The following is a 27,309-nucleotide window of genomic DNA, read 5'->3' as shown; positions in this document are numbered from 1 at the left end:
ATACCTGCTTAATCATTTAGATGCATGGTTAAATAGCAATCAGGGCTTTTCTTACAAAGAAATAATAGTTGACCGCACACCAGAAATACGAACTCTAGTCTCTCTTCCTGATCCCTGAATTTGGGTCAGCTCCTCTCACAGGCTCTAGAGACTGCCCGTCTGCTCGACCTCCCAGCTCTGCCACCTGCTGACTGTGCCATTTGGACAAGTTTCTTAACCTCTCTCTGCCTCTGCCCTTGTCTTTAAAATGGGCATTGTAAAGTTCATCAACTGCCATGAGACATCGTTGTGAGGCTTTAATGAGTAAACACATATTAAAACTCACCATTGAGCTTGGCACGTGGCCAGTACCACCACCTGTGAGCTATTTGGTGAGACTACAAGGTGTTCTGTGGGCCTACATGCCATTTGTGTGCAAACACACACGCCACCACTTTCCCAGGGCACTCTGCTTTTTGGAACCCATTTCGGTTCTCCTCTTACTAAAATCAGCTGAAAGCTCTGCTGATTGTTGAGGTTGGGCAGGGCGAAATTAGCCATCTGGGGCTTGGCATACTTCGGGGCTGGGGATGTAGGTTCATGGGGTGGAGTTCCCTCCCCCTTGGGTCCCTGAGTCCCTGGGCTGCATGGGGATCCAGCTGCGGCCTCTCTGGTGGGCAAGCCAGCTTCTGAGAGGACCCAGATGTGAGGGGTGCCTGGCCCAGGGGTATCTGTGTCAGGGGGCCCAGGAGGAAAGCCATTGGGAGGACATGAGAGGGAGGGAAAACCAAGGGGCCAAATGACAGGCTTTTAGAAGAAGGGGACCAATGCTGCCGATGATGTTAGCAGGAGCCATAACTTGTAAAAGACTTATTCCCTGGGCTTAAGTGTACATTAGGCAGATGCCAGGGTTCCTCTGCGAGGATAGTGAGTCTCACGGATGCTGTAAAAGCTCCTTTGATGGGCTTCTCCACCCACTAACATTCTGTGGTCTCTCTTCAGAGAGTCACATGACATCTTGCCCTCTGCTTTCCAAATGTGGGCTCACCCGACCATCTACCAGCAGGTCCTGGGCACCCAGGTGCCGACTTCAACGTAAAGACCTTGAAACGGATTATGGCACATAGTACGGTCAGGGGCTGCCTTCTGGCCACTGGCCAAGCCATTCTGGTTTCTCCTGTGTACTTCCTGGGGTGCTTTGCAATCTATGGTCAGCCTAAGGCAACTCCTGGGATATTGGGGCCCCATATATCTGAAGACACCCGAAAGCAGGCTTTGAAGCATACGCAGTTCTGCAGTGAATGAGTGAGGGGCACAGGTTATGTTTGGCCATCTATTGTAGTTTCATTTTGACGTTTATATTTTTGTGTTCTCTTTGACCTGTTATGCTTCAGTGTTTTTGTTTTAGTTACTCGGCTTTCTTGATTTAGACTCAACATCTCCAATATTACAGACATAATTAAAATAAAATATTGTCTTTCTTCTGTAGGAAAAAGGATACATGCATTTTGGCTGAGTAAATGGCTAACACATTTATCTTGAAGCTGCCTGTGTTTTAGAACACCAATTTCCTTCACCTCCTGTGATATAGGAAGAAAATGAACCCTTTGAATTCTATGGTGGATTTGTGGAAAGGTTTCTAATTCCACAAGGCTGAATTGTCAAAGTAGTGTGGCCTATGACTGATCTGTCACCAATACAAACCCCTGGAGACAATTGCTTTTCCTAATTCTGTCTGATTTTCTGAGAGCAGATGCCATTATTCAAAGTACATATGAAATCACATACCTGGGCATTTAAATTTGGGATTGAATCTCCAATGGATCTGAGCTTGAAAAAAGCCTTCAGGGAATTAACAATTTTCCAGCAGCAGATTTAATAACCCTGAAAAGGGGTTTGTGAACCCTATCTGCTGTCCATCACAGAGCTCAATTGTTTAAAAGTAGCATACAAGGAAAATAGATTGTATCATGGAGATTTCTATTCCACCTACAGGGTTTTTGAAAATTTTAATAGACAAAAACACTAATGATGTGTTATGAAATGATTTGTTAAGATTTCTGTTAAGTTTTCCTTCTGGTTTACGCCATGTGGCACTACAAATAAGCAGTTGCAAAAAAAAACATCTGAGACAGGACATTTTGCTTTTGAAAGGCAAAATCTAATTTGTGTTAAATCTAGAAAGGAAAGCCCCTTTCTACCATCCTTACAGTCTTTCCTATGTATTACTCATTCATTCATTCTTCATTTGGGGTTTATTGTAGCTTCCCATGTTAGGTGCAGAATTCATGGCCCATGATGGCTTTTGTGAGAGTTTGGAAGGACAGACTGAGCATCTTTCTCTGGTATTTCCTTTTCTTCTCATTCTAGAGTCATGTGGCCTTGTGCTCATGTGTCTGTGGGATCAGCATCCTAGTACAGGAAATAGTAGCGTGCTGGGGGCAGGCAGGAGGGAGGTACAACTGAGCCATGACCCTTTGCCACCTATCTGTGATCCCACACAGGACAAGGTGGTCACTTTAACCCAATAACCCAATCTTCAGCTATTAAGGGGGTATACTAGGTAGAATTCCTGGATTTTCTAGAAAGATTTCTTTAATTACTTGCTTTAAATTGTCACTGGAAAATTTAGCTATGTACCTTTCATGTACCTTCTTGTTTATAATCACCCATCCATTCACTAAGTATTTATTATCTACCATGTGCTAGGCATGTTCTGGGAGCTGGAGATACAGTAGTGGGAAAAAGAAATCATAGACCCAGCCTCATGATATAGAGATACTGATGCAAAGACATTAAATAAAGAACAACACAAATATGTGATAACAGACCTGGAATGGGTCAGCTCTCTGAGGAGAAAATCTCAATGTGCATTGAGTGACTGTGGCAGGGGAACCTATTTTAGAGCGGTGGGACTCAGGGAAGCCATCTCTAGTAGATCTATGTGGAGACTTGAACAATACATGGGTGTTGGGCAGGCAAAGAGTTGAGCATCTGAAGGTTCCAGGTAGAGCAGCATGTGGAAAGACCCTCTGTCAGGGCACATGAAGGCTGATGTGGTGGGGGAACAGGGCAGGAAATAGGTACTGTCCGTGGCTGCACACCCCCAGGGCATTCACCTTTCCAGAGCATGCTGTGGCTTCCTACCGCAGGCTTTGGCGACTGTCCATCTGAGGGCTTCTGTGGCAGAGTCATGCTGCGCAATGCAAGCATTCAGGAACTGCTGGAGAGGAGACAAGAAAGGGGAGGCCCCTGCAAGCAACCATTAGGCAGTGGTGACTCAGTGTGGAGGAGAAATACCCAGCTTCCTCACCGCCCAGGTGGAAACACTCCGAGGCTTGCACGACTGCATCTCCTCACAGTTCCCAGCAGGCCGGAGGCCCAGTTGTCTGCAGGGGTAATGCGCTCACAGACTCACCATGCATTGGTTTCCATTCTTCCTCTTATCACTGTCCCCATCCCTTCCCAGTACTTCTTGGGGGTCACTTCACAAATAAACCACTTGCCCTTGAATTCTTGTCTCCTAGTGTGCCCCAGGGGGAGCCCCATGCAAGCCAGCAAGGGAATAGGAGGCTTAAGAAGGCAGAAATCGAGGCAGAGGGCTGGTGTCCTCACAGTATGGTCCATGGAACTCCGGTGTTGCCTCTGTGATCTTCCAAGGGGTATGAGAACTGTGGGTAAAATTGTAACATTTCCAGAATATCTCGCCTGGCATACTGTTCCTCATGTAATTGTAGATTAATGATACCCCCCAAAAAATAAAGGTTACACACTTAGAAAATGTGGGCGACCTCAGAGAGAGGAGCGGCCTGAAAGGCTGGGGGTTCCCCCTTTTAAGGATTGTTTAGGAATGTGAGTAAGAGCTGGAGATGCAGACTTTTTAACTTCCGGGGCATTAAAATACAATCTTTAAGATGGAATCCTTCCTGCCTTTCACTATGTTGTGTAAGGCTGGGCCTGCATGCTGAATTAGTTGCCTAGGTTACAAACTACTTAATTAGGGCCAGAAGGAGAAAAAAACCAGCACATACAGGTAAAGGTCAAAAAATAAGCTGGGCCTGTATGATGAGCACAATGAAGACATGGGCTGTGCTGAGGGACCCTCCTTTATCTGGGGAATATTCAGACATTCCAGGCCAAGTTGCTCCTGGCTTTTTGAGTTTTAATTGATTAATTTGGGGTCTTTTTAGTGGACTTTCCTGACCTTTTTCTCTTTCCACTCATCAATTTTTCTGCCTAACACTACTTAACCTATTAACACGATTTGTTCTGTCTTGCCTAGAAGCCATAAAACTGCAAATAGTAATAGAAATGGAAACCAAGATAGAAGCACCCACCTTCTGATGCCCTCTCACTGACCACTGATGGAGACCTAACTGCACCCCTTACTGCGCCCCCTCTCAGCGTGAAGCAGCCAGAGCAGTTGTTGCTCCCCTTCCCCTAGCAGCAGTTAGGGTCTCCATCTGTAGATGGGGGAATGAAACAGGGACTTGGATGTAGTCAGAGCAGGGTGAGGGCCTCTGGAAAAAGCAAAGCAAGATAATTACAGACAGAACAATGTAACAATGTGCAAAGAAGTCCCTATGGAAACTCTGTTAAGCATTATGCAAAGTCAAGGTCACACTAATTCTCTAGGGTAAAGGTACCAGACTAGGAATATAGACATTCTTCAGTGAAATCAGTTAAAGCTCAAAAGGCCAGGAGCAACTCGGCCTGGAATGTTTGAGTGTTTGGAAGTACGGGAAAGGAAATCCAGGGGCAAAATACCTCTAAAAACCGAAATCAGCAAAGGGGGAGATAAAGTTTAAAAACTCATTTATTGCTTACAAAACTGCAGTCTGGCTCATCTCTCTCTCTCCTGCTTCAGCAGCAGCAAAACTGGCCCCCCACCCTCACCGCTCAGGTACAGATAAGCCCTCCTGCCAGGTAATTACCCATTGACATGGAGATTCTCTCTCCACCCCTGAGGAATGATTCAAATGCACTAAAGCTATACTTCTTTCCACCTCTGAATGCCTATTGATATGCAGATGTACAAAAGTCAGGCGAGACATTCAGGAAATGTTATAATTTTACCCACAGTGTTCCACAAATAAAAAAGGGTATCTCATCATAACCTGTGGCTTCACTGTATCTCAACTACACAGCCGTAGCAAACAAACAACCCAGCCCACCTTGGGGGCAGGGCGGTTGGTACAAGTCTGCACCCCAAGCCCTTAGCCACATTCCTGAAAATCCTCAACTGACTGTAAAACCCCCAGACAACGCACCACCACAGACTCTCTTGTCCCCTCCCGGCGTGAGCCAGGAGCTCTGTCCTATCACTGTATCTCTAAATAAAAGCCTCTCCCTGGCTCTCCTACTTTGCGTGTTTGCTAAGTGTAAGATAAATTTCAGTCAAAATAAGCAGGCGAAGAGAGGCAACAAAGGGCAAGGTAGTTTATTTGAGCGCAACTCCCGGGTGACGTTCCGCGGTCTGGGTACTACAGGCCGGGGAAGTCACACCCGGTTGGGGAGGTGGGGGGCTTATAAGGGATTAGGAGGGGGAGGAGTGGGCAAGCTATCCTAGGGGGCGTGGAGAGGTATGATTGGCTAAAGGTGACTATTATAATAGACAACTAGAAACTTTTTTTCCTTCCAAGAGGGAGGAGGCTGACATCCAGGTCTTAGTTGGCACATCAGAAGGATGGAATTCAGGAAGACTGTCCCCTTTCCATATAAGGCATGGACCTTGGGGTCTGGTCTATTCTCCCCCTATGGCATTTCTCTGTTCTGTTTCCATATCCTGTTTCTCCTTCCTCCAGCCTAACAGAAGGAACCTTCCCTAGAACCTTCAGAGGGAATGAGGCTCTAGTGGTACCTTGGTGTGGGTAAAATTGTAATATTTCCAGAGTATCTCACCTGGCTTTAGTGCATCCTCAGGGGTGGAGAGAAGGATGGCTTGAGGGCATCTGCATATCAATAAGATGTTCCTCAGGGGTGGAGGAAAAGTTCATCTCCATATCAGTGGGGAATTACCTGGGCAACCAAGGGCTTATCTGAACCTGAGAGGTTAAGGGGAGGAGCTGGTTTTCCTTTGGCTAGAGCAGGAAGGAGAGACAGCCATGGACTGCAGTTTGTAAGCAATAAACAGATTTTAAACTTTATTTCTCCCTTTGATGGATTTCAGTTTTTGGAGGGATTTTGCTCTGGGATTTCCCCTCCCTGGATTTGCATTTGGTTTTGGACCTTTAGTTCTCCAGAACTGTGAGGAAATAACTTTCTGTTGTAAGTCACCCAGGGTATGTGTTACAGCAGCCATGGGAAACTCATGCATGCCATACGGGAGATCCTTGGAATATTTGGAGGGTTACAGAAAACGGTTGCCATTGTGTGGCGTGCGCGCACACACACACACACACACACACACACACTCTATCGGTGATTTGTTGATTTGCTTTATTGTCCTGAAGCAGCAGCTAGTCCAACAACTGTTTTACATTCCCCTAGACCTTCCTTCAGTGTCTCTGCCTCCTGGGTCAGGTGTGTATGTTTATGTCCATGACTGAAGTCTTTGCAAGATACCTTCATCACCGAGGTGAGAGGTGATACAAGTAGGCACAGGCTTCATTCTATCCCTGTGAGCTTCCACCTTCTGCTTGTGGCTTCCTGCCTACCCTGGAGTACCCCACTTTCCACCCATCTTCTCTTTCCAGGACGCACCCAGAAAGCAGGTCACCTATTTTACAACCAATCACTCTTGTAGACAGAGACAGATGAATTTGTCTTGTTTTGGCTGCCATGAGGTACTTGAAAGAACAAAAAGATTATCTAATCCAACCCACAATTCCCCTGACCCCCAGCAAAAAAAAGATTTCTCCATTTCCCTTGCCCCAGGGGGTAAAAACCTTTATTCTTAAAACCCAAACTTAAAAGGAAAGTAGAGCTGGAAGAGTTTTCAAGGGTTGGAAGGAGATGGAGTCATGCATCTTTCAACAGTATATGTCATGCCCTGTATGACGGGCTGGATGGTGTCTCCTCAAAACCCCCAAGACCTCAGAATATATTTGGAGATAGAGTAATTAAATTAAAATGAGGTCGTTCAAGTGGTCCCAATGCCAATCTGACAGGTGTCCCTTTAAGGAGAGGAGAATAGGACACAGACACACACAGAGTGAAGGCCGTGTGAGGACACAGGGAGCAGACCGCCATCTATCTGCCCAGGAGAGAGACCTCAGAAGAAACCAACCCTGCTAATAACCTGGATCTCAGATTCTAGCCTCCACAACTATGAGAAAGTAAGTTTCTGTTGTGGAAGCCACCCAGTCTGTGCACCTTTGTCATAGCAGCCCCAGCTGACTAATATGTCCTGCTGCACAGGGAGCCCTCTGCAGACACAGACCACCGATCAAGGAGTGGGGTGGGGCTGGAGGCAGCAATTCTGCTTTGAGACTGGGATCCCCATGGTCGAATGTGGAGGAGGATGTTTTATAAATGGAGGAACCTCTTCCTTGGTGGGGATTGTTTCTGATCTCTGATCATAAATGTCTCCATGACAACTACAAATAGATTAAAGAATTTGGGATCCCTTCTCCCAAGTTGCTTCTCTCGATTGCCTATGTCCAAGGGTTCTCTTAGGATCCTAAAGAATGGAAGAGGGGCACCCTAAAACATACCTGTGCTTGGATTTCCTTTCCCCCTCTGGGAGAGGTATGTGCTTATGTGAAGCTTAATTTGATTTAGAAAAAATGAATGTTGCTACCTAGACAAAAGCGTCAAATGCATGAGAGCTAGAATCATGTTACTCTGTTTATTTGTGTTCTCCCCAAGCCTCTATTAAAGTTCCATTTAATGTCACATCTCGTTCATTATGCTACATGGAAATAACACTAACAGGCCAAAGTCTATCTTTGGGAAGTAAGGAGGCTTCGAGGTCCGAGGCCAGCACAGGGGTGTCCGGGCCATTTGGTTTCGAGAGTTAAGAGTCGGGACTCCAGGACCCAGCTACTCATCCTGACGGGAAGCTGCTTCCTCTTGCTCCTGACCATGGAGTGTCTGAAGTAAAGGGTTCATTCACAGGGGTGCTCGGAGCTTGCACATCACAAAGAAAGAACTGGTCCTTGATTGGCCTGGCACATAACCTCTGAGCCTGATAAAAGTGTCTTTGCAAACCTGGAGCCTTGAGCCCTGCCGGACAATTTATGTTGACAGCACAGCTTATGGTGGATGCCCGTCTTTGTTCACCTGGGACCCTGGGCAATGTTGTATTAGTTTGACCTCTGTGGGGGATGGAAGTATGAGTAGTGAAGGTCAACAGGAGCTCCATGCCTACCCGATAGGCCCCTAGTATCAACCCTGGACACCAAGGCTTTAGTGAGCTTCCCTTGCTGGCAGTACTTAAGATTGTTGCTGGGAGAAGCGAGCGCTGTCCATGTGATTCCACTAAGAGGGGACAATTGGAAGCTCACATCTGGTGTCCTCTGGATCTGCCTTATGTACCTTTCTTTTCTGCCTTTGCTGCTTTTAGTCTGTGTCCTTTACCGCAATAAACCACACACATGAGCATCACAGATTTCCAAGTTCGGTGAGTCCTCTGACAAATCATCAAACCTGAAGGCGGTCTTGGGAACCCCAGCACAGAGGCCATGGCTATTGTTTTATTATGAGAAATAGTGGTTTTCTTTTACCTCATTCAATTCCAGCACTCCTTGAGAAAACAAAGAACATGAGCTGACCCTCACCTGTTGAATCTGACGCTTCCCTTACCCCATTCCCAGGGAAAAATTTCCTCCTGTCTTGCTCACTGCCTTCCCAAGAGTTCACAGCATATGCCCAGGAATGGAGACCTCGAACGTCTTTTTCTTCCTGCTTTCTCCCAGTTTCCCCCAAACCAGCTGGGCAGAACATGTCTGTTCAGCACACGGTCATCAGACAGCGGGACTTCTCCAGGATTCCCTGCCCCTTCCCACTTCTCTGGGCAGCAGAACTGGGCAGCCTTCACATGGCACTCTCGTTGCCTCCCCGGCCCCTGGACGCTCCCTTCTCTTGTGCCATGAGCGACTTGTAGGGCTTCCCCAGGCTGGGGAGGGTGAGCTCGGCTTCCTGCAGCTCCAGCTCCCGCTGGGATAAGTGCTCGATGACGGCTGCCCCAATGGAGTCCCCCAGCACATTGGTCATGGTGCGAAGCCGGTCACTGGGCAGGGGAGGGGAGAGAGAAGCCCCCCGTTAGCTGAGGTTCGAAGAGATCCCAGAGGAGAGGGCGCCACGGGGAGGAGGCTCCTTGTGCCTGGGAGCTGGGGCTGACGTTCCAGTCAAACCCACCTGACCTCTCCCTCTCTCCATTCCCACTCTTCCCTCCTAACACACACAGGGTGGACCAGCTCTGATATGCTCACATTTGATCCTAGCAATGTCATTCTGTTTTTCTGGTAAAGGATATAAATATCTGATACAGGAAAAGAGCGGTTGTGAGCTGAACCGCATATCTGGTGATGACGTCGACCACCATGAGAAAGTCAGGCCAGGCTGGAGACCATCCAAATGGGTCTCAAGTCCAGAGGACAGGTTCCAGATGGGAATGAGAGTCCAGATTTTGTCATGTAAACCTGCCGTGTTTGAAGGTTGAGAGATTTTCTTTAAAATTTGCAATCCATCTCGGTCCCAGGGACCACCTTCCTGGGGCTTCTCCATGACACAGGCCCATGAGGCTTTTCGGGCTCATGGGTAAGGCCCCTATCATGTCTCCCCATCCAGCTCTGCTCCCCAAGGTTAACTCCCTGGGATTTGGGACCCACAGGCCCTAGCCTGCAGCATTCTCCAAGGCCCCCTTTTCACTGTGAAATTCTGGAGCTCTCTGTTCCTTGCTGGAAGGAGGGCTCGTGGGTTGGAGGTCCTGCAGGGAGATCAGAGGGCCCCGGAAAGAGAGCAGGGTGTGAAGAGCACTCACAGGAACCAGTCGACGGCTATGATCAGCGTGATGTCTTCAGTGGGCAGGCCGACCGACGTGAGCACAATGACCATAGTAACCAGGCCCGCCTGGGGGATGCCGGCGGCCCCCACACTGGCGGCCGTCGCCGTGATGCTGCACGTACGGAGAGGACACAGGGAGGCAAGGATAGGGAAGGGAGAGGTGAGGCAGAGAGTAAGACAGCACACAACAGAGGCAAAGGGGTCAGTCCCCCCGGGGCACCTTAAATTCCCAAAAATAAATAGCAAATGCACCGAGTGCCAATGCAGTTAGGCCCGCTGGTCCTTCGGTGGGATCCTGTTGGAAGTCCATCCAGTGATGGCCTTTTGTACGTTTAGACAAAGTGCATTATAGATACAAGAGTAGGTGTTGACCCAGCTCCCTCGGTGGGGCTGGAAGAGGGTGGAAGGATCCACCCGAGCAGCACCTTTGAAGCGGGAGGCTGAGTTTCCTGTGTGCACGTATGCTACACGTGGGTAGGTCAGTTCGGCCAGCTCTAGCTGCTGGAAATGGAACTCTGGAATGCGTGCCAAGTTTAGAGCCAAAAGAAGAGACCATCCATGGTGCTGAGTAAACTGGGGGGAAAATTATATATACATATATATGTAGTTTTGGAAAACTAAAATGAGAAATGTCGGTCCACCATCATGTTCAGGGTCAGACTGGATCAAAAGCAGGCTAGATTTTAGCTCCTGCATCAACTCAGACCACATGCCGTGCTGTGCTAAGAACTGTAAAACCACTGAGCGTACCAGAAAAGGCATCAGTGCCCTGAGGTTGGCGTCCCTCTTTCTGGGGGCCTCTGCAGCCCTTCCCCAAATTCTGTAATCATGATCACTTGGGATATTTAGCCCAGATGACGGCCCTGTCAGGACAATAACTGAGTAGATGCTTAGGTTGATAGACAGAGAATGGACTTTGAGATCCGGTGGGCTCCACTCGTTACATACTCAGAGCCTACGTCTCCTCATCTGTAGACTGGGAAACACATACCTGCCTTTTGGGGTTGCTATGAACAGTAAAAGAACACAGTTCTTCAAAAATGGGGCCTCAAGGAGGTCCTTATTACTATCATCCTAAGTGAGAGGCCCTATCTCCTCCAAATGCTGGCTCTGGATACATAGTGATCTGGGGGTGTCCTTGGGAGGCAGGCAGCACGTTCTCAATGGGATGAGTTAATTTCACCACCATCCACATCATCACCATCATTTGTCTTTATCCCCCTGAGACGACATCATCTTTTTCCCTCATTAGACTGGATTTTCCCTGAGGTCAAGAAACAAGTCTTATTTTTTCCTGCATCCCTGGGTCTCTACACAGAGCCTGCAATATAGAAAGCGCTCAACACGTTTTTGGAATGCTTGCTAAGCTGGAACTCTTGGCAGAGGGGCTGTCCTGAGCTTGCCCCTCCCCACCCTTCTGGCCCCACGTCCTACTCCCCAACGAGCCCCCTAAGCCCCAGCCTGCTGAGCCCTTCTTAGTCCCGTTAAGGCAGTGGTCCTCCAACTTGGATGGGCATCTGAATTTCTTAGAGGTTTGGTTGAAACACAGATAACCGAGCATTACTCTAAAGTTTCTGACTCAGTGGGCTTGTGGGGTGGGGACCTGAGCAATTACATCTTCTAGCAAGTTCCCACTTGAGAAGAATGGCTTTCAGGTGCCATAACCCCTTTTACCCACCTCCTTCCCTTTCACCTGGCCAGCTCCTAGGTCTCCTTCCACATTCAGTCCAGGTATTACCTGCCCGTGAAGGCTTTACTCACTGGCTCTCCTCCCAGGCTGGACCAGGCGTTCCCACCCACGGCACTTTGCTTTCCCAACACAGCACTTAGCAGACTGTGGGAGAATGTTTAGTTCACGCACGGTCTCTCCTAATAGCCCGCAGACTCCTGAGCAGGGTGCACGCCTGTCTCATCTTAAGGTCCTCTGAGTACCAAGCACAGTGCCTGGCAGGTAGGTGCCAAATTAAGGTTTGAATGAGGAAGGTTTGAATAAAGGCAGACCCACACCCACAAAGTTACTGCACAAGTTTGCTTGTCCAAGGAAAGAGAGACGTAAATCAAAAAACAGGACCCTAGGCTTCTATCGGCAGAGGAGACATACTGTCTTCCTCCAAGAGGAAAAAAAATCCGTGCCTAAGAGGAGAGCCTTGGAGAGTTGAGTGCAGCACCTTGCAGCAGCGTTGGCTGAGAAACCGTGCACAGCCCTAAGCCATGGGGAAAATCCCCAACATCATCTTCCCAGGACGCTGCATCTGCTGCGCCAACTGATTTCCTAAGGGACCCAGTGCAGAACCACGAATGTCCTCAGCTCCAAGGATCAAGTCACTACTGCCACAGTAAGTATTTGTGGACTGATTGAGCAAGAGGCCATCCCCCAGTACTTCTGAGATCTGTTTCAGGGGCCATAGGGGGTAAAGAAGCCCTGCGCACGAGCTCCGGGTGCTTTATGCTCACACGAAGGCAGCATGGGGCTCCTGGGTGCAGGGCAGTGAAAGGTAGGGTCTGTGGACCCTTCACCTGGCAAGAGACTCTCAAACACATGGGTTCATGTGGGCAATGGCCAGCTTCAGCAAATGCATCCTGCTCCCCACCACCCTTCACTTCACCCTCCCTCCTTCCGTCCTGTGGTCTGCAGCTACCAACCTGGGCTCGGGAGCTACGCCTCCCGTCTCCGTGCCTTCCCACTATGTGATCTTAGACAAGTAAAGAAACCTGCCTCAATTTCCATTTCCTCCTTTCTAAAACAATAATGATAATATTACCCGATCATGTCATGTGGACTGAGTGAATTTGCACAAGATCGTTTTACAGTCTTGAGTAACTTTGGTCTTTCAACTCACAGTTATCAGACATCTGCTACGTGTTAGACACCTAGTAGAAATTCCCTAGAAGAGAATCCCTGCCCAAACGGGGCCAACATTCTAGTGGGAAGTCAGGCAATAAGCAAGGTAAGTAAAACATATAAGACAGACGGTGCTATGGGGAAATTGTTCCATCCAGATGTGCTATTTTAAATAGAATATTTAGGGAATATTTCCCTGAAAGGTGACACTGGAGGAAAGACCCGAGAGATGGTGTTTGCTGTTATTTCTATGACTACATTGTAACCTCTGGGTGATGAGGTCTAGGAACCCATATTTATGATAAGAATCGCAGGTTATTAGGATGCACCAGCCATGCTTTGGTAAATGCTGGCCACAGAGATCTATCACCACACCAGGAGAGAGAAGACTGAACCAGGACATTTCGCCAGCGCCTGCCGGCCTAGGGTTGCATGCAAAGTCGCGCCTTTTGCCTCATGGGGCATGGCTGACTGGGCTTTTCCCCCATCCTCCCCATTCCAGGCCTCCCTTGACCTCAAGCAGAGGCTGCCTCCACCCCTAGCCAAGCTAGTGGCAGATCCCACCCAAGACCAGCTCACCTGATGGTTGTGATCTGGCCCAAGTTGAGCTCATAGTTGTTGACTTGGGCAATGAATATGGCAGCCAGGGCCTCATAGAGGGCGGTACCATCCATGTTGACAGTGGCACCCACGGGCAGCACAAACCTGGTGATGCGGCGGTCCACACCCAGGCCCTCCTCCAGGCAGCGAAAGGTGATGGGCAGTGTGGCAGAGCTGAGGGAGAGAGCCCTGGAGGCTGAGAACAGGTTGGCAGGGTGGGGCTGGAGCAGCAGCGGGTCAAAGGAGCAAAGGAGGGCTCCCCTGAGAACACTGGGAGGCCAGGCAGGGGCTGGGGCAAGGGGTGGATGGCAGGTGTATGACATTTCAGAGGCTGGGAAGAAGGCAATGCAAGAAGCACACAGCCATGGGAGACCTCCAGGCTGAAGGTCTCTTGATCCACTTAAAGCCAATAGCTTAAGGCTAATTATTAAATGCCTGTTCATGCCTCTAGTTCACTCTATCTGAAGGGTCTGCTGCCCTCCCACCCCTTAGGGCTAAGAGCGGGGTGTTATAGAGGACCTTAGTCCCCACTGCCCCACTCGGAGAGTGATATTAGCTACACTAACCCTCTTGGCCTCAAACCCACCAACTCCCAGGGGAGAAAGAGTGACATAATAGGTCGGGGAGTTTAGTCCAATGAGTGCATATCTCAGCCAGGACCAGCCTGTCCGCAGAACACGTGCTCCCTCTGGTCAGCTCAGTGCTATGCAGCAAGATGCCTGGGCCCACAGAGAGGGCCTTTGGGTGTCTGGCCCTGTGGCGACCAGGTGAGTTCAATTCGGGGGCACAGCGGCACCAGCACTACTTGGCCACGGATCAAAGGCATGTTCTGCAGTCGGCATTCCGAGGGATGACAATGGTATTTGTCTTCCTCCTGGGCGGCTCCTGCTACTCATCTCAAATTGTGTGGAATTTGGATAATGGGGAGATCTTTATTGACCCCCTAAACCACAAGAAAAGGCAGCTCCTAGAGACTATCTCAAGAAAAAATGAAACCCTCCGGGCTGGAAGATGACAGAAAACGGTGGACATGTTGGAATCTTTGTCCTAACCTCAAAATTGGCAGCTGGTTCTTCTCCATATAAAACAGAGAACCGAGAGAAGGGGTAAAAAGGGTCAGGAGAGGCAACCCAGAACAAAGGCAGCCCGAGGTGTTGAGTCACCTGGAGACGGTCAGGAGCCTCTGACTTTATTGCCCCACTTAGACCAAGTTCTGCAGCGGGAGGCAGGCAGGTCTCCAAGGAGGGCGCGGGAAAGACAAACAGTGAACCTAGAAAGGGTGCCAGTGGTGTGGACAAGGCCTTACCTGGAAGGCCTTACCTGGTGTAGCTAATATCACTCTCCGAGTGGGGCAGTGGGGACTAGGGTCCTCCAGTGGTGTGGACAAGGCCTTACCTGGAAGACGTGCCCATCGCAGTGATGAGGGCCTGCAGCAGGCCCCCGATGAAGGGGAAGGGATTCCGGTGGGTGATGAGGAAGTAGATGAGAGGCAGGACGCCCCCGGCGTGGAGGAACAAGCCCACAATGACGGTCAGAGTGTACATGCCCAGCTGGCCCCCCAGGACAGCCATGTCTTCCATCTCGAGGATTTTCCCGGCAATCAGGAACAGGATGCCCACAGGCGCGTACCTGCGCCAAGCCAGACACCTTTCAGGGCTCCTACATGACCTCCCCTCCCCTGCAAGCCCAGAGCCATCAGCCCAAGGCCCTGCTCTGGAGTCCGGCAGTGCTCACCACGTACTCCACCCGGACCTTCCCCACCCATCAACAACCAGGGCTGGGCCGCACACAAACGTGCCCCCCTCCTCTTCCAGCTCGTCTACAGCTCACTCCCAGACAGCAAAGAAGTTCCTGCAACTCCAGGACAGACGACCTTCACCTTCCTACGTCTCCCCTTCACCTACTTCCCCATTCAAGGCCCTCCAAATAATCACCTTCAAGACCCCTTCCCTAGACATTGCCCAGACACTCCCTACCTCTGGCTTTCTGACCTCCGGTGTTTACCGCCCCCAACTCTTTCGCTGAGGACGTTTTTACTTTAGGAACGTTTATGCCCATTCTCTTTCCTGTAAATGTATATTCTCACTCATTCACGAGCCCTGAGCATGTTCACCTGGATTTCCATTGAACACCTCACCCTGTCTTATCAAATCATGTATTTATTCAGCCACTGAACAGCTAACTACTAAGCACCCACTAGGTTCCAGATGCATGATCCCTGCCCTCACGGCCCTTACCTTCTAAGGGGGAAATGGGCGGTACCCATAGAAATGTGTAGTTAAAAACGTCACGTGGTGATAACTGCCCAACAGGGTCACTGAGTAGGGCTGCTTAAGCATGAGTGCTCAGGGAAGGCTTTTCTGAAGAGGCGACATTCAAGCTGCGGCCCGATGATAAGGAATCATGTATATCTGAGGGGGAAGCATTGCAGGCGTAGGGCACAGGCCCTGAGAGGAACACAAGCCGGGAGTGTTGAAGGCGCAGAGAGGAACCAGCCGACAGCTTAGCCTGGCTGGTCTCGGCCAGTGGCGCCATCATGCGGCTGTCACCGAGCGTCAACTGCCTCTTCCCCTCTTCAGAAGCTGAAGTCTACCCGTGATCACACTTGGTCATTCTCATTATGGATGGATGGGAAGGATGGGAACCTCTTGGGAAGTTGGTGCAATAGCTTGAGTCAGAAATGGTGAGGCCCGAGCTGAGGCTGTGGTAATGAGGGTGCAGAGGACTTCTCCAGCCACATCTGTATTCCCCAGGCTGGGCCCAGCTTAGGCCAGGGGAGTCATGGCTGAGTGTCTCTACATCTAGTCCTGTGCTTCCCATTCCCAAAACCCTCATCTTTATCCTTCCTGCGCATCCTCGACAAAATTCCTCAGCTCCTGATCCATCATCGCACATGACTCCTTTCCTTTATCAACCTGGCACATCTGGACATCCTACCCAACCCCGCGAATGACACTGCTGTAAATGCATGGTTCCCAAGTCAGGGGAGCCTTCAACACTCCCTGTCAGTCTTGCTTATTATCGATAAGCTCCCCTTCCCATTCCTCTCAGCTGCTTTTCCAAGCTCTAAGCTTGACCTCCTACACAACTTCCTAATTATTTGGGATTATGGACAAAGCCTTCCCCAGTATGATAGCGGACAGTCTTGTTAATGCCTCCCACCACTGCCCCTAACATACCCTATGCTCCCACCCTCTTGAACTCCCCACCATTCTCCAAGCGGCTCAGGTTCTTGCAACCTGCACGTGCTCTTCCCTCTGCTTGAAGTGCCTCTCCCCTCTTCCTGTCCTGCCGGATTCCTACTCACCTGTCAAGGTCCGGCTAAGAAGTGACCTTCTCCACCACTCCCTCCTCACCCTCCCAGGCAGAGTTCATTGCACACCCTTCCACTGGCAGCTCATCTCTCCACATTCCCAATGTTTTCTTAATACCCCTTTCCTACAGAAATTTCCACCTTGTATTACATTTATCTAGTACGTGTCTGTCTTTTCCAAGACTTTGTGAGCTCCTTGGGGATGAGGACTGAATCCATTGTATCTGTGTATCCAGAGTTCAAGACAAAGTAAACCTAGGGAAATGTCTGCTGAATGAGTGAAGGAATCAATGAAGAATGAAGAAATTTAAAGAATGAATGAATGCACATGTCAAGTAAGGAATACTTAGAAAGTGGATAAGTGAGTAAGAAAATGAGCAAATGGCACATGAATGAGTGGGTGGATGAATGAATGAATGAATAAAGGGACTCTTTGGGCAAGTGAGTGAGAGAATAACAAATGCAGAAATGAATAAGTGGATCAAAGAATGCGTTCCAATGAATAAGGGACTTAGTAAGTAAACAAATAATGAATCAGTCAACAGTTCAACTAATGCTTGGATGAGTTCATGAATGTATTTATGAGCGAGTGAATACATGAATATGTGAATTAGCCAGTGCATAGAAAGTGAATAAATTAATGAGGAAATGAGTGGGCCAATGCATGAAGAATGAGTATAAATGAATTCACAAGTGAGTAAATAGATGACCAAGGGCACAAATGAGTGAATAAGGTAATAAGGTAAATTGCAGAAAGGCGTGAATGAATGAGTGGAATGAGCCAATATATATATGAATGGTTTGGCCAAATGGTCCCAATGACTCTTCAACAGCTGCCCCACCGCCTGACTCCCCAGCTCCATCCAAGTGTGCCATCACCACCCAGCCTGTCACAGCCCAGCACTCACCAGATAATGATGCCCACCAGCCTCATAATAGCTTCATTGAGGCTGTCAAAGAAGTCCCGCAGGACGCGGCCCTTGTGTTTCATGCCACCGATGACCAGCCCAAAGGCCACAGAGAAGACCACAAGGCCCAGTGCATTGATGCCATTGGCTGATCCAGGTACTGGCACAGTCTCCTCAAAGCTCAGTACCTCCTGCAGGGTGCCAAAGGCCCACGTGACATTTTCCAGGAGGCTGGTTCCGTTCTCCATTGAGGATGGAGAAGGCATGGAGGTGCCCAGCTCGGATCCGTTCTCTGTCCTCACAACGGTCCTGGTTACCAACCTCGTGCTGTACTGTGTCTTGAACTGAAATATGGAGAGATTGGGGCCACACTCGATTCAGTGGGTGCATCAGACCCTTCTGGAGAAATTTCTTTCAGACATCAATTACTGGTCCCCACAACCTGGCGAGTCTTATTCAGTAGATCTGAATGAGTGAATGAATGATATGACCAATGCATAGAAGAATGAATGAATGAATAAGATGAGGGAGGGAACCAACCACCAATACAGGGGAGAATGAGGACAGGGTCTGCATTTTTCACAAGCTGCTGGACAATGCTCAGATTTTGGGATCTTTGTCCTCAACCACTATGGTCAGAAGACGTAGTTCCTCCTCCAGTACCATCCCCAGGCTGCTCTTGGTCTAAGTCCTTCTCTGTAAGCCTCCATCGGTCATCCCACCAATGGGAAGTACATTCTTTCTCCCAACTCTCCCAAAAGCCCCTTCCCCTTGCTCTGTCAGGCCCTTCTTCCCATCCTCGCCCCTGGCCCATTCATTCAGTAGCAAGCTCCCCCAACCCTCCAAGCCTCCTTGATCAAACTGTGCACCGCCCCCTGACCTGTTTGAAGCAGGCCTCCACAAGGTTGGGTGGAAACATATTTCTGCAGAAAAATATCAGATGAAGGGAAGTGATTAGACCTTGGAAAGGAGTCCAGTGTGATAATAATAATAATAGTAATGGCTACCAATATTTGAGTGGGTACTTCAGGCCAGGCACTGAGCAAAGCACCTTACCCACATGATCCAAACACTACAGTAACTCTAGAGTTAAGTGCTACTGATGACCCCATTTTACCCACGAAGAAACCAGAGCACAGAGAATTTAGCTAAGTTACCCGAAACCACACAGCTGCTAAAGGGTGCAGACGGCCCTCAACTCCAGGTCTGTCTGAGCCCTTTAGTAGGACCCTGTATCACTTCAAGGACTTTCATGCGCACTATGCGAATAACGCCTCAGCGAAAAAACAGGCAACTCTCAAACTCCTTCAAATACAGGTTCCTCCCAAATCAGTGACTAGGGTAGAACTATGGCTAGCCTTGATTCTGGCTAGCAAAATCATTCAAGAGAATCATTCACCCTCCAGTAGAGCCTGGAAATACCCCGGACAAACGCCCAAACTGTTTTAAGCCCATCTCAGGATGCTGTAGTTATAGCCTCATCAGCTGCAGGGTCAACAGGCGATACCCTAGGAGTCAGCTGCTCTTCCAGGATTGGTACAAGGCTCCAAAACAGAGCATGAGTATCAATAATCTAGGTTCGGTCAGGGTGGTGTCTTGTCCGGGCTCGGTCAGCCTGACCCGTTTGTCTCTCCTTGAGTGTGGTTGTTGAACGTAGGGCCAGAATTCCCAGCAAAATCAGAAAGGGCGTCACCTGACCAGGTCCATGAAGGCATCGGCTGTGGGGATGGTCTCGATACGGCCCTCGCGGTGCAGCCCCTCCTTGGAGCCCTTCCCGGGATGGATGATGGTCACCATGAGGATGCCGATGAAGACCGCGATGACGGTGGTCACCATGTAGTAGACAGCTGCCCGCATCCCCATCCGCCCTGTCGCCTTATTATCCAGGGACGCCATGCCTGGAGGACAGGTGGTGCAGCCCCGAGCAGCCCCACCCACACATACCATCCCACCTCCCATCCGTCAGCTCTACCCTCCCCACACTTCCACAACCTTTCCAGCAAGCATGCCCTCCTGCACCCCACCCGAGCACCCACACCACCATCCTTTGACCCCTATCATCATTTTTCAACACCCAATCTATTTTTCACATACATCTTCCACCCCATCCTTTATACGAAGCCCACTCTACTAATCTTCCTTGTACTCCAAGCCAACTTTCAGGCCCTACCCCATCTTTCCCCCTATTTTGCACCCAAATTTCACTTTAATTCCACTCTTCATCCTACTACCCACCCACATCGCTATACACTATCTGCAGTAGATATTTCTGGTGCCCCATCCAAATGCACTTTACCAGGCTAATACACCTATCCTTCAGCTCCTGAGGGTGTTGGCTGCTAATAGCTTATGCTGACCCCTTCTGAGAATTGCCCTCAGCAAAACACGAGCTGCCTTGCCTAGAAATACCTAAATCAGACTTTGGAAAGGAGTCTAGTATGACAATAGTAATAATAACAGCAACAATAACGGCTGTCAACATATGAATGCTTACTCGTGGCCAGGTCCGAGCTAAGTACCTTCACAATATGATCTAAACACTACAGTAACTCTAGAAGTGAGTGCTATTCACGTGCCCATTGTACACACAAAGAAACCAGAAATCTCCAAGGATTTGTGCAAAGGTCCAAAGCAGAAAATTAGTACAAATACTCATTGGTATTTGCACAACCAGAGACTGACACAGGGATTCAAAAGGCCAGCTCCTTGGACTCACGTGGGAGCAGAGTTGGAGGGAATGAGCTTGTCTTCCGCACCCACATCTCTGCTTAACTTCTTTCCTCACTCCACCCCTTCTTCGTGAGTTTCTCTCGAGAGCAATCCCTTGATAAATAGCTTTTTCAAACAACCCCCTATTGGGCTCTGCTTCAAGGAAACCCAACCCAAGAAACCATTCTTTCAAGTCTTTATATTCATCCCTGTCCCTGGATGGTTGGACGTTGGCAATTGACCATCCTGGGGCCAAATCAGGCCCACTGCCTGTTTCTGTAAATGAAGTTTTATTGGAACACAACCATATTTGTTTACATATTAATCTGAAGCTGCTTTTGCACCGCAACAGCAGACTTAAATAGTTGTGATAGAGATCATATGGTCCCTGAAACTGGAAAACGGTTACTGTCTGGCCTTCACAGAAAAAGCCTGCTGACACCTGCATAATCCACCCATACTTCCACCCCACCCACCATCACACCACCTCCATCTCAAACACCTTCAGCTACATCCCACATCTGACCATCTATGCTACATCCTGGCTGCCCTCCCTGGCCGCCCCACCAAAGACTTCCTCTCACCTCTAGATGATACTAAACCCCTGGAAGGCTGCCGTTTACCTCCAAGAAAAAGTGCGGCAAAGTTACTGAGACAGGTAGTGCAGATGATATGGGGTCTGGGACCTGGGTCTGATCAAGTTCGAGGTTTTGGCCAAGGACTCGGGGCTAGGTGCATGCTCCATGTTTGAGGTCCTGAGTTGGGAAGGGGGTCCCATGCTTGGGAAAGCTTCGGCTCCAGGTTTGAGCTTGGGCTCTAGGATGGTCTTGGAGGCCAGCACTGGCCTGGGCTCTCACCTGTGACCAGGCTGGAGACAATAAGTGGCAGTACCAGCATCTGCAGCATCCTCATGAGAAGCTCTCCAGGGAAAGAGAAGTACTTGATCTGGCGGTAGCTGAGCTGGTATGGGCGCAACGCAAAAGCCAGGCTGACCCCTAAGACCAAAAAGAGGGGCCAGTGGAGTGGTTTGGGTCACTCCACCCCAAGCAGGAGCCATCCGTGCCAAGAAGGTGCATGTGGATGACAGTGAGGGAAAGAAACATTCTATGTGTTTTTGTGAACATTGTAGATATGCATGAATTTATGGTTATTGGTGTTGATATGTGTAAATATGTGCAGATGTCTGTACACCTTTGTGTATATGTATGCACGTGACAGTGCTCATTTGTGCACATGTACTGTGCCTGTATGTCTGATCCCCCATGAGATGTATGTTTTCCCTATATGTGTACATAGGTGTTATCTGTGTGTAGATGTTACTATTTTTGATGTTTTCAAACATGGGAGTATATATATGAGTATTTGAGCCAATGTGTATGCAGAGGAGGGCATGTGCACTTGTAAATGTGTAAGTTCTAGTATATGTGTGCAAGTATATGCATGTGTTTACACCTGTAGGTTTTGTGCGTGCATAAGAACGTGTTCATGTTTACATGTGTGTTCATATGCAGGACGTGTGTTTGCACAGCGTATAATACGCGTACCCATGGATATACATGCGCCACTGTCTGCACACGCAGCCGAGTTTGTGAGTGGGCACCCATTTGTGTGAGTGCATCCTTATGAGGGAGAAACGGGTAGATGGTGGGACGTGTGCGCGCGTACAGAAAAAAGATGGGAGTGCCTGGAATTTTCCTGAAGGCCCCGCCCTCCAGAGGGCGGAGCCAGATCCTCCCAGCCCGCTCACCGATGATCACTGCGCTGACAGTCAGCAGGATGAAGGCGTTCCGACGCAGGAAGCGCAGCACATGCTCGCGCGTCATGGTCTGCAGGCGCAGGCGCGTGCGCAGCGCTCTCTGCTGCAGACTCTCCTGCAGCCGCTGCAGCCAGCCTACCCGGCCCAGCCCCTGGCCGCTCTCCCGCAGAAACAGGCTGTTTCCGTGGCTGCTCATCTTCTATCTGCGGGGGACAGAGAGGCCCTGGCCCGGTGAGGGGAGACACAGAGGGCAAATACGGACAGAAGGGGAAGCACGGAGAGTAGAGGAAGCTGGTGAGGAACTCAGAGAAAATCCAGCCAGTGAGGGAGGGGTGATATTCATCAGTTGGGATGTGCCCGCGCTGGGACACCTGAGAACACTGCCTGGGGTTCCCAGGTCACATTCTGGAAGAAAAGGGTCAAAGTCTCCAGAATCCCTCTGGGCAGCGGCTGGGAAGAAGCTGGAAAGGGCCCCACAGTGCAATGGACGCTTTTGCCATTCCCCGACTCCAGGACCTTCCTTATTTCTTGAGATCATCACAGATAATTGGGAGCTGCCCCAGCTCCCAAAACAAACGAACAAGCCTTTGCTGAGTGTCAACTGCCTACAGAGCTCTAGATAAGGCACCCTGGGGCTAGCCCCCAAATAAACACAGGTTTGGTGTCTGGCCTGGGAGTGCCGACAATCAACAGGTGCCTGGCAGTGGGTGCCCAATAAATGCAGCTGCTCTGTGTGAGTGCACAGGTGAGCAACAGGAAAGGAAGGTGTCCCTTGGCAAGGAAATGGTGACAATCCTTGACCTGGGTGGCTCTTTCGGGTCCATCTTTGAAGGGAAATGTGATGTTCAGAGTCACTCTAGGGAGCCAGGCACTATTTCCCAAACTTCAGACTTTCACCCCTTTACCTTCGGCCATATCCATGTAACCTTATTTCAGATCAAATGGAAATTTCAGATCATTACCTGAAATGCAAATTATATTTTAATACACATTAAAGAAAATGCAAAGAAAATTTAAAACCTGCCTATGCTTTTACCAGCTAAACATTTGTGTGTGTGTGTGTGTCTGTGTTTACATGTATACAGCAGCTTGGAAATACGACTTTCATGGGCCTGAGGGACTTTTGCCTTTTGTAGTCTCCTTCCTCCATTAAAAAATATATTTAAATTATATTTTACAACTGCATTGGTATAAAAATGAACATACTATTTTGGATCTAGATAGAGGTGATTGTTGCATAATCATCACTAAATGTCACTAAATGCCACCTTAAAATGGTTTTCTGTGAAGTGAATTTCACCTGATACTATATATTAAATCATTTTTTTTTACTTAAAAATGTAATTATTTCTTCTGATTTTAAAATAAGTGGGAACATTACTGTGGGTGTCTAAAAGAATGGTGGGCCCTGGAAAGTGGGTCTCCTATGCCTGAAGGATAAGCAGCCTTCCTGATCTCACAGCAAAAAAGTGGCAGTGTGCCTACTGCAGGCATACTGGGAATTCTGAAATCCCTATAGATTCACTCCCAGGCAAAAGGCTGACTCCTAAAGGTGGTATTGCCTAAGCTTCTTGCCATTGGCTCCACTTTTGGTCTGGCCAAGGGAATGAGGTAGAACGGAAGGTAGAAGGAGATGAAGATGGAGTTTTTATTCTCCCAGCTCTCCCTACCAGGCCCTGTTTGGCAGTGGCTGTGTTCCTCTAACCTAAGGCCACAGTTCCCAGCAGACAATCCTCTCAATCTGTTGGCCATTTGGGAATCTTCTTTGGCAAAATGTCTGTGTAGCTCCTCTGTCCATTTTTTTTAAGGGGATTGCTTGTTTTTTGTGTGTATTATTGAGTTGTATGAGTTCTTTTTATATGTTGGACACTAACCCCTTATCTGACATGTGGTTTACACAATTTTTCTCCCATTCTGCTGGTTGCCTTTTCATTCTGTTAATCATTTCCTTTGCTGTGCAGAAGCTTGTTAGTTTGATGTGGTCCCACTTGTTGATTTTTGCTTTTGTTGTTTGTGCTTTTGGTGTCACATCCAAAAAATGATTGCCAAGACCAATGTCAAGGTGCTTCCTCCCTCCGTTTTCTTCTAAGAGTTTTATCATAGCAGGTCTTGGAAGTAGTGTGAGGTGGGGGTCTAATTTCATTTTTCTGCATGTGTTTACCTGGTTTTCCTAACACCATTTGTTAAGGAGACTATCCTTTCCCCATTGGGTGTTCTTGACTCCCTTGATGTAATAGAGGTACTACCACTACAACAGCAATCACATTACAATATATATCAAAACAATATGGTGTACACCTTTAATGTACAGTGTTACACATCAAATATAGTTCAGTTTTTTAAAAAGACAATCCTCTGTTACAGCCACGGTCCTCCCTGGGTCCCTCTCCCGCTCCCTCCCTGAGGCTCCCCACTCTGAGGGTCCCTAAGTGCTACACCCACCTGACTGCTTTCCCTTAACTCTGCTCATATCTTTGTAAACAGTGCTTAACTTAAACTCTTTCCAGTCCCCCCTTTTCAGTGTGCTGTTTCCTGACAGATATGCCAGATCCTTCTGACTCTTAGAAAAACACTCTCCTAGCAAAGGAAGACAGTAAAAGACTGTGTTGAACTCTGTGTGCGTTTGGTTTGCCTGAGTTGCTGCACCTGTAAGTGGAACTTGCCCAGCACCTCTCTGAGGGATCCTAGCTTCAGAGACCTGTCCCTGCCCCCCCAGCCCATCCCAGTGCTGGAATCTATCCGGATCGTGGCGGGGAGTGTGTCAGAGGCCTCATCTGCACTAGTAGGTAGGTAGGTCCCTGGACTTTGTTCTGTTTTGCTTCTGCTGGCTGAGTAGCTACATTTCTGGGGTCACAGTCTTCCTCGCCCTCCTTGATTGCCCCATACCCAAGGGATGGGACATCTGCCTCAGCTTTCCAGGCCCTGCTTCCTCCGGGTCTAACCCCCATTCCCAATGCCAAACCCCAGTTGGGGTCCTGCTCCAAGTGAGATCCACCACTTTGAAACCACTATGTGGCTTCTCACCTTGCTGTGAAAATCCCATAAAGGACCCCAGACTACCCAGGAAATTCATAATTCCTTGCTCTTCTCCAGGCTGTGCCTCCCCAGTCACCAAACAGGAGTGCAAAGTTGGCTGTGGGTCCCAAGGGAGCTCAGCAGAGATCCGAACTAGTCACAAAAAAGTCCAGAGCTAGTTTGTCTCTTTCCTTCCTCTTCCTTACAAGAAGTACAAACAATAGTTCAGGGCCAAATCTGGCCCACTGCTTGTGTTTGTAAATAAAGTTTTATTAGCAAACAGACACACTCATTCCTTACATATTGTCTATGGCTACTATTGTGCTACAAGGGCTGAGTTGAGTTGTTAGGACAGAGAGAATGTGGGCCACCATACAGTCTCTCTCGCCCTTAACTGAACAGATCTGCTGACCCCAGCCTAGAGGCAGAGCATACCTGAACTTTTTATTTGCAACCCCTCTCCATCTGGCAGGAACTGGCTTAAATGGCCCAATTCATATGATGCTTAGAACAGCATTTTATGAGCAGAAAATAGACGGTTTGTAGAGAGCAGAAACCCAACAGATATGCTTAAGGATAGGAAAAAAGTGCCAGACCTGGGGTTCTCTCTCTACCAGTCTCTCCTGGTGCTAGGTACTTTGCTGGCCCCGCTTCTTAGGCTTCCTGCTTGGAAAATGGCATTTTTAGTGTCCCCAGTCTCTGCAGGGGGTTCAAGGATAGGTCTCCCAGCCTCCAGATCCAGGTGTGAAGAGATGTGCCAGCCACCCCTCCCTCGGAGCCAAAGGGAAAAAGGACCAGCCTTTTACATCACAAAGCTGCAGGGAGCATCGACGGGCAAACCTAGAATGCTTCCCGTTCGTTTTATCTCCAGTCACTGCGAGGCATGAGCGAGGGTAGGGAAAGGAAATCAAACACGTCACACATCACACACACCGCAACACAGAACCTCACAGGTGTCTTACGTGCTCTGGACACACACACAACTGCACACAGACAACACAGTCAACACGTGACTGTTCGGACATACAACCCCACACACACCTTCGGGGGCCCTACACAACTCTCCTTCCTAAATAAACTTCACACCGCCAGCGACAATTCCTACACAAACCCACACAACGTGGGAACACAAGGCACAAACTCCACACATTCAGATTCCCTCCCACGTTTAAGCATTTAGCCCCACACACCTCTTTGCCAAGGCAAGCCCACTCATACATTCAGACTCACGCAGGCACACACCACCGCCACCCACCCCACAAAGCTTCACACCCAGGCCTCTGCGGCGGCGGCCGGAGTCTCGGTCCCGGGCAGGTCCATCCGGAGTTGGAGAATAAACACCCTGATAGGGAAGGGAACCCAGCCCTGGAAAGGCATCAGGCATCAGGCACCGGGAGGGAAGCCTGCCACGAGTCCAGGCCGCGGAGTCAGGACAGGGATGGGGGGAAACAGATGCGCAGGGATACCCCGGGACAGCTAAGGCGGTAGGCAAGTCACCACGGCGCCGGGAGACGGGCAGAGGCCACCACGCTCAGAGGCAGGGAGGAGCTGAGACACGGCGCGGCCCGAGAAATGGGAGTGTGGGCGCAGGGGGCGCCCCTCACGCCCGACCCCAGGGCAGGCCAGCCCAGCCGGCCTCGGATCCCTCCTGCTGCAGCCCCAGCAGCCCCGAGCGGCCCCCACTCACCCGCGCCCGGAGCGGCGGGGCGGCCTGCCCGCGCCTCTGCCTGCACGCTGCGCCCGGATCAGGGGCACGAGGCCGGCGACGAGCCGGCCGGAGCAGCGGGGACCCGCCGGGGACGGCGCTACGCTGGCGCGCGGACCGGACAGCGGAGGAACCTGTGCGGACCCGGGACCGCTGTGCAGAGGGTGGGATGCGGGCCGGCCCCGCGCTCACGTGGGTGTGGGGGGCGAGCGGCGGGGGAGGGTGCGGGATCCCCTCCGGGATGCCCCCAGCCTCGCCCGCGCCTCCCCGGCTCTGCACCGCGCCTGGGAAGAGCACCGCGTGCTCGGCGAGGGAGGGGGACCCTGGGGCGGGGCGGAGGGGTGGCCTCTCCCGCGTCCAGCCTCCGCCCCCGGTTCGGAGCCGCGCCCCCGAGCCCCAGGCCGCCCTCCGCAGCCTCCCGAGCCCTCCCGAGGCCTGATTATCCCTGGAGAGCTCGGGGAGCAGGACCTGGCTCCACCGGGAAAGTCGAGGGAGGGAGCGTCTGGGTGTCAGCGGCCACCGCGTGGGCCCCGC

General features: G+C 49.9%; 1 protein-coding gene across 3 annotated transcripts in view; it reads right to left on the bottom strand.

Annotated features, from left to right (window-relative positions):
* Window positions 1-7,754: 7,754 nt before the first annotated feature.
* The window catches only part of SLC1A6 (solute carrier family 1 member 6), a 57,417-nt gene continuing 37,862 nt past the window's right edge, over window positions 7,755-27,309 (bottom strand). For 2 of the 3 annotated variants that reach the window (XM_073220247.1, XM_037018361.2), the window contains exons 2-10: window positions 22,047-22,258; window positions 21,157-21,294; window positions 19,284-19,488; window positions 18,471-18,513; window positions 17,591-17,934; window positions 14,765-14,998; window positions 13,349-13,543; window positions 9,905-10,039; window positions 7,755-9,151 (exon numbers count right to left, since the gene is read on the bottom strand). In XM_073220247.1, the coding sequence (XP_073076348.1) occupies window positions 8,956-9,151; window positions 9,905-10,039; window positions 13,349-13,543; window positions 14,765-14,998; window positions 17,591-17,934; window positions 18,471-18,513; window positions 19,284-19,488; window positions 21,157-21,294; window positions 22,047-22,251 (1,695 nt within the window). In that variant the 5' untranslated portion in view covers window positions 22,252-22,258 and the 3' untranslated portion in view covers window positions 7,755-8,955. Of the gene's footprint in view, window positions 9,152-9,904; window positions 10,040-13,348; window positions 13,544-14,764; window positions 14,999-17,590; window positions 17,935-18,470; window positions 18,514-19,283; window positions 19,489-21,156; window positions 21,295-22,046; window positions 22,259-26,757; window positions 26,913-27,309 lie in introns of those variants that run through there. The other variant, XM_037018360.2, reaches the window with a different exon arrangement.

The sequence above is a fragment of the Manis javanica genome, chromosome 13 (assembly GCF_040802235.1).
Source record: "Manis javanica isolate MJ-LG chromosome 13, MJ_LKY, whole genome shotgun sequence".
In the NCBI taxonomy this organism is placed as follows: domain Eukaryota; kingdom Metazoa; phylum Chordata; class Mammalia; order Pholidota; family Manidae; genus Manis; species Manis javanica.
The sequence above is the reverse complement of the archived record's forward strand: the minus strand, read 5'-3'. Positions and strand labels throughout refer to the sequence as shown.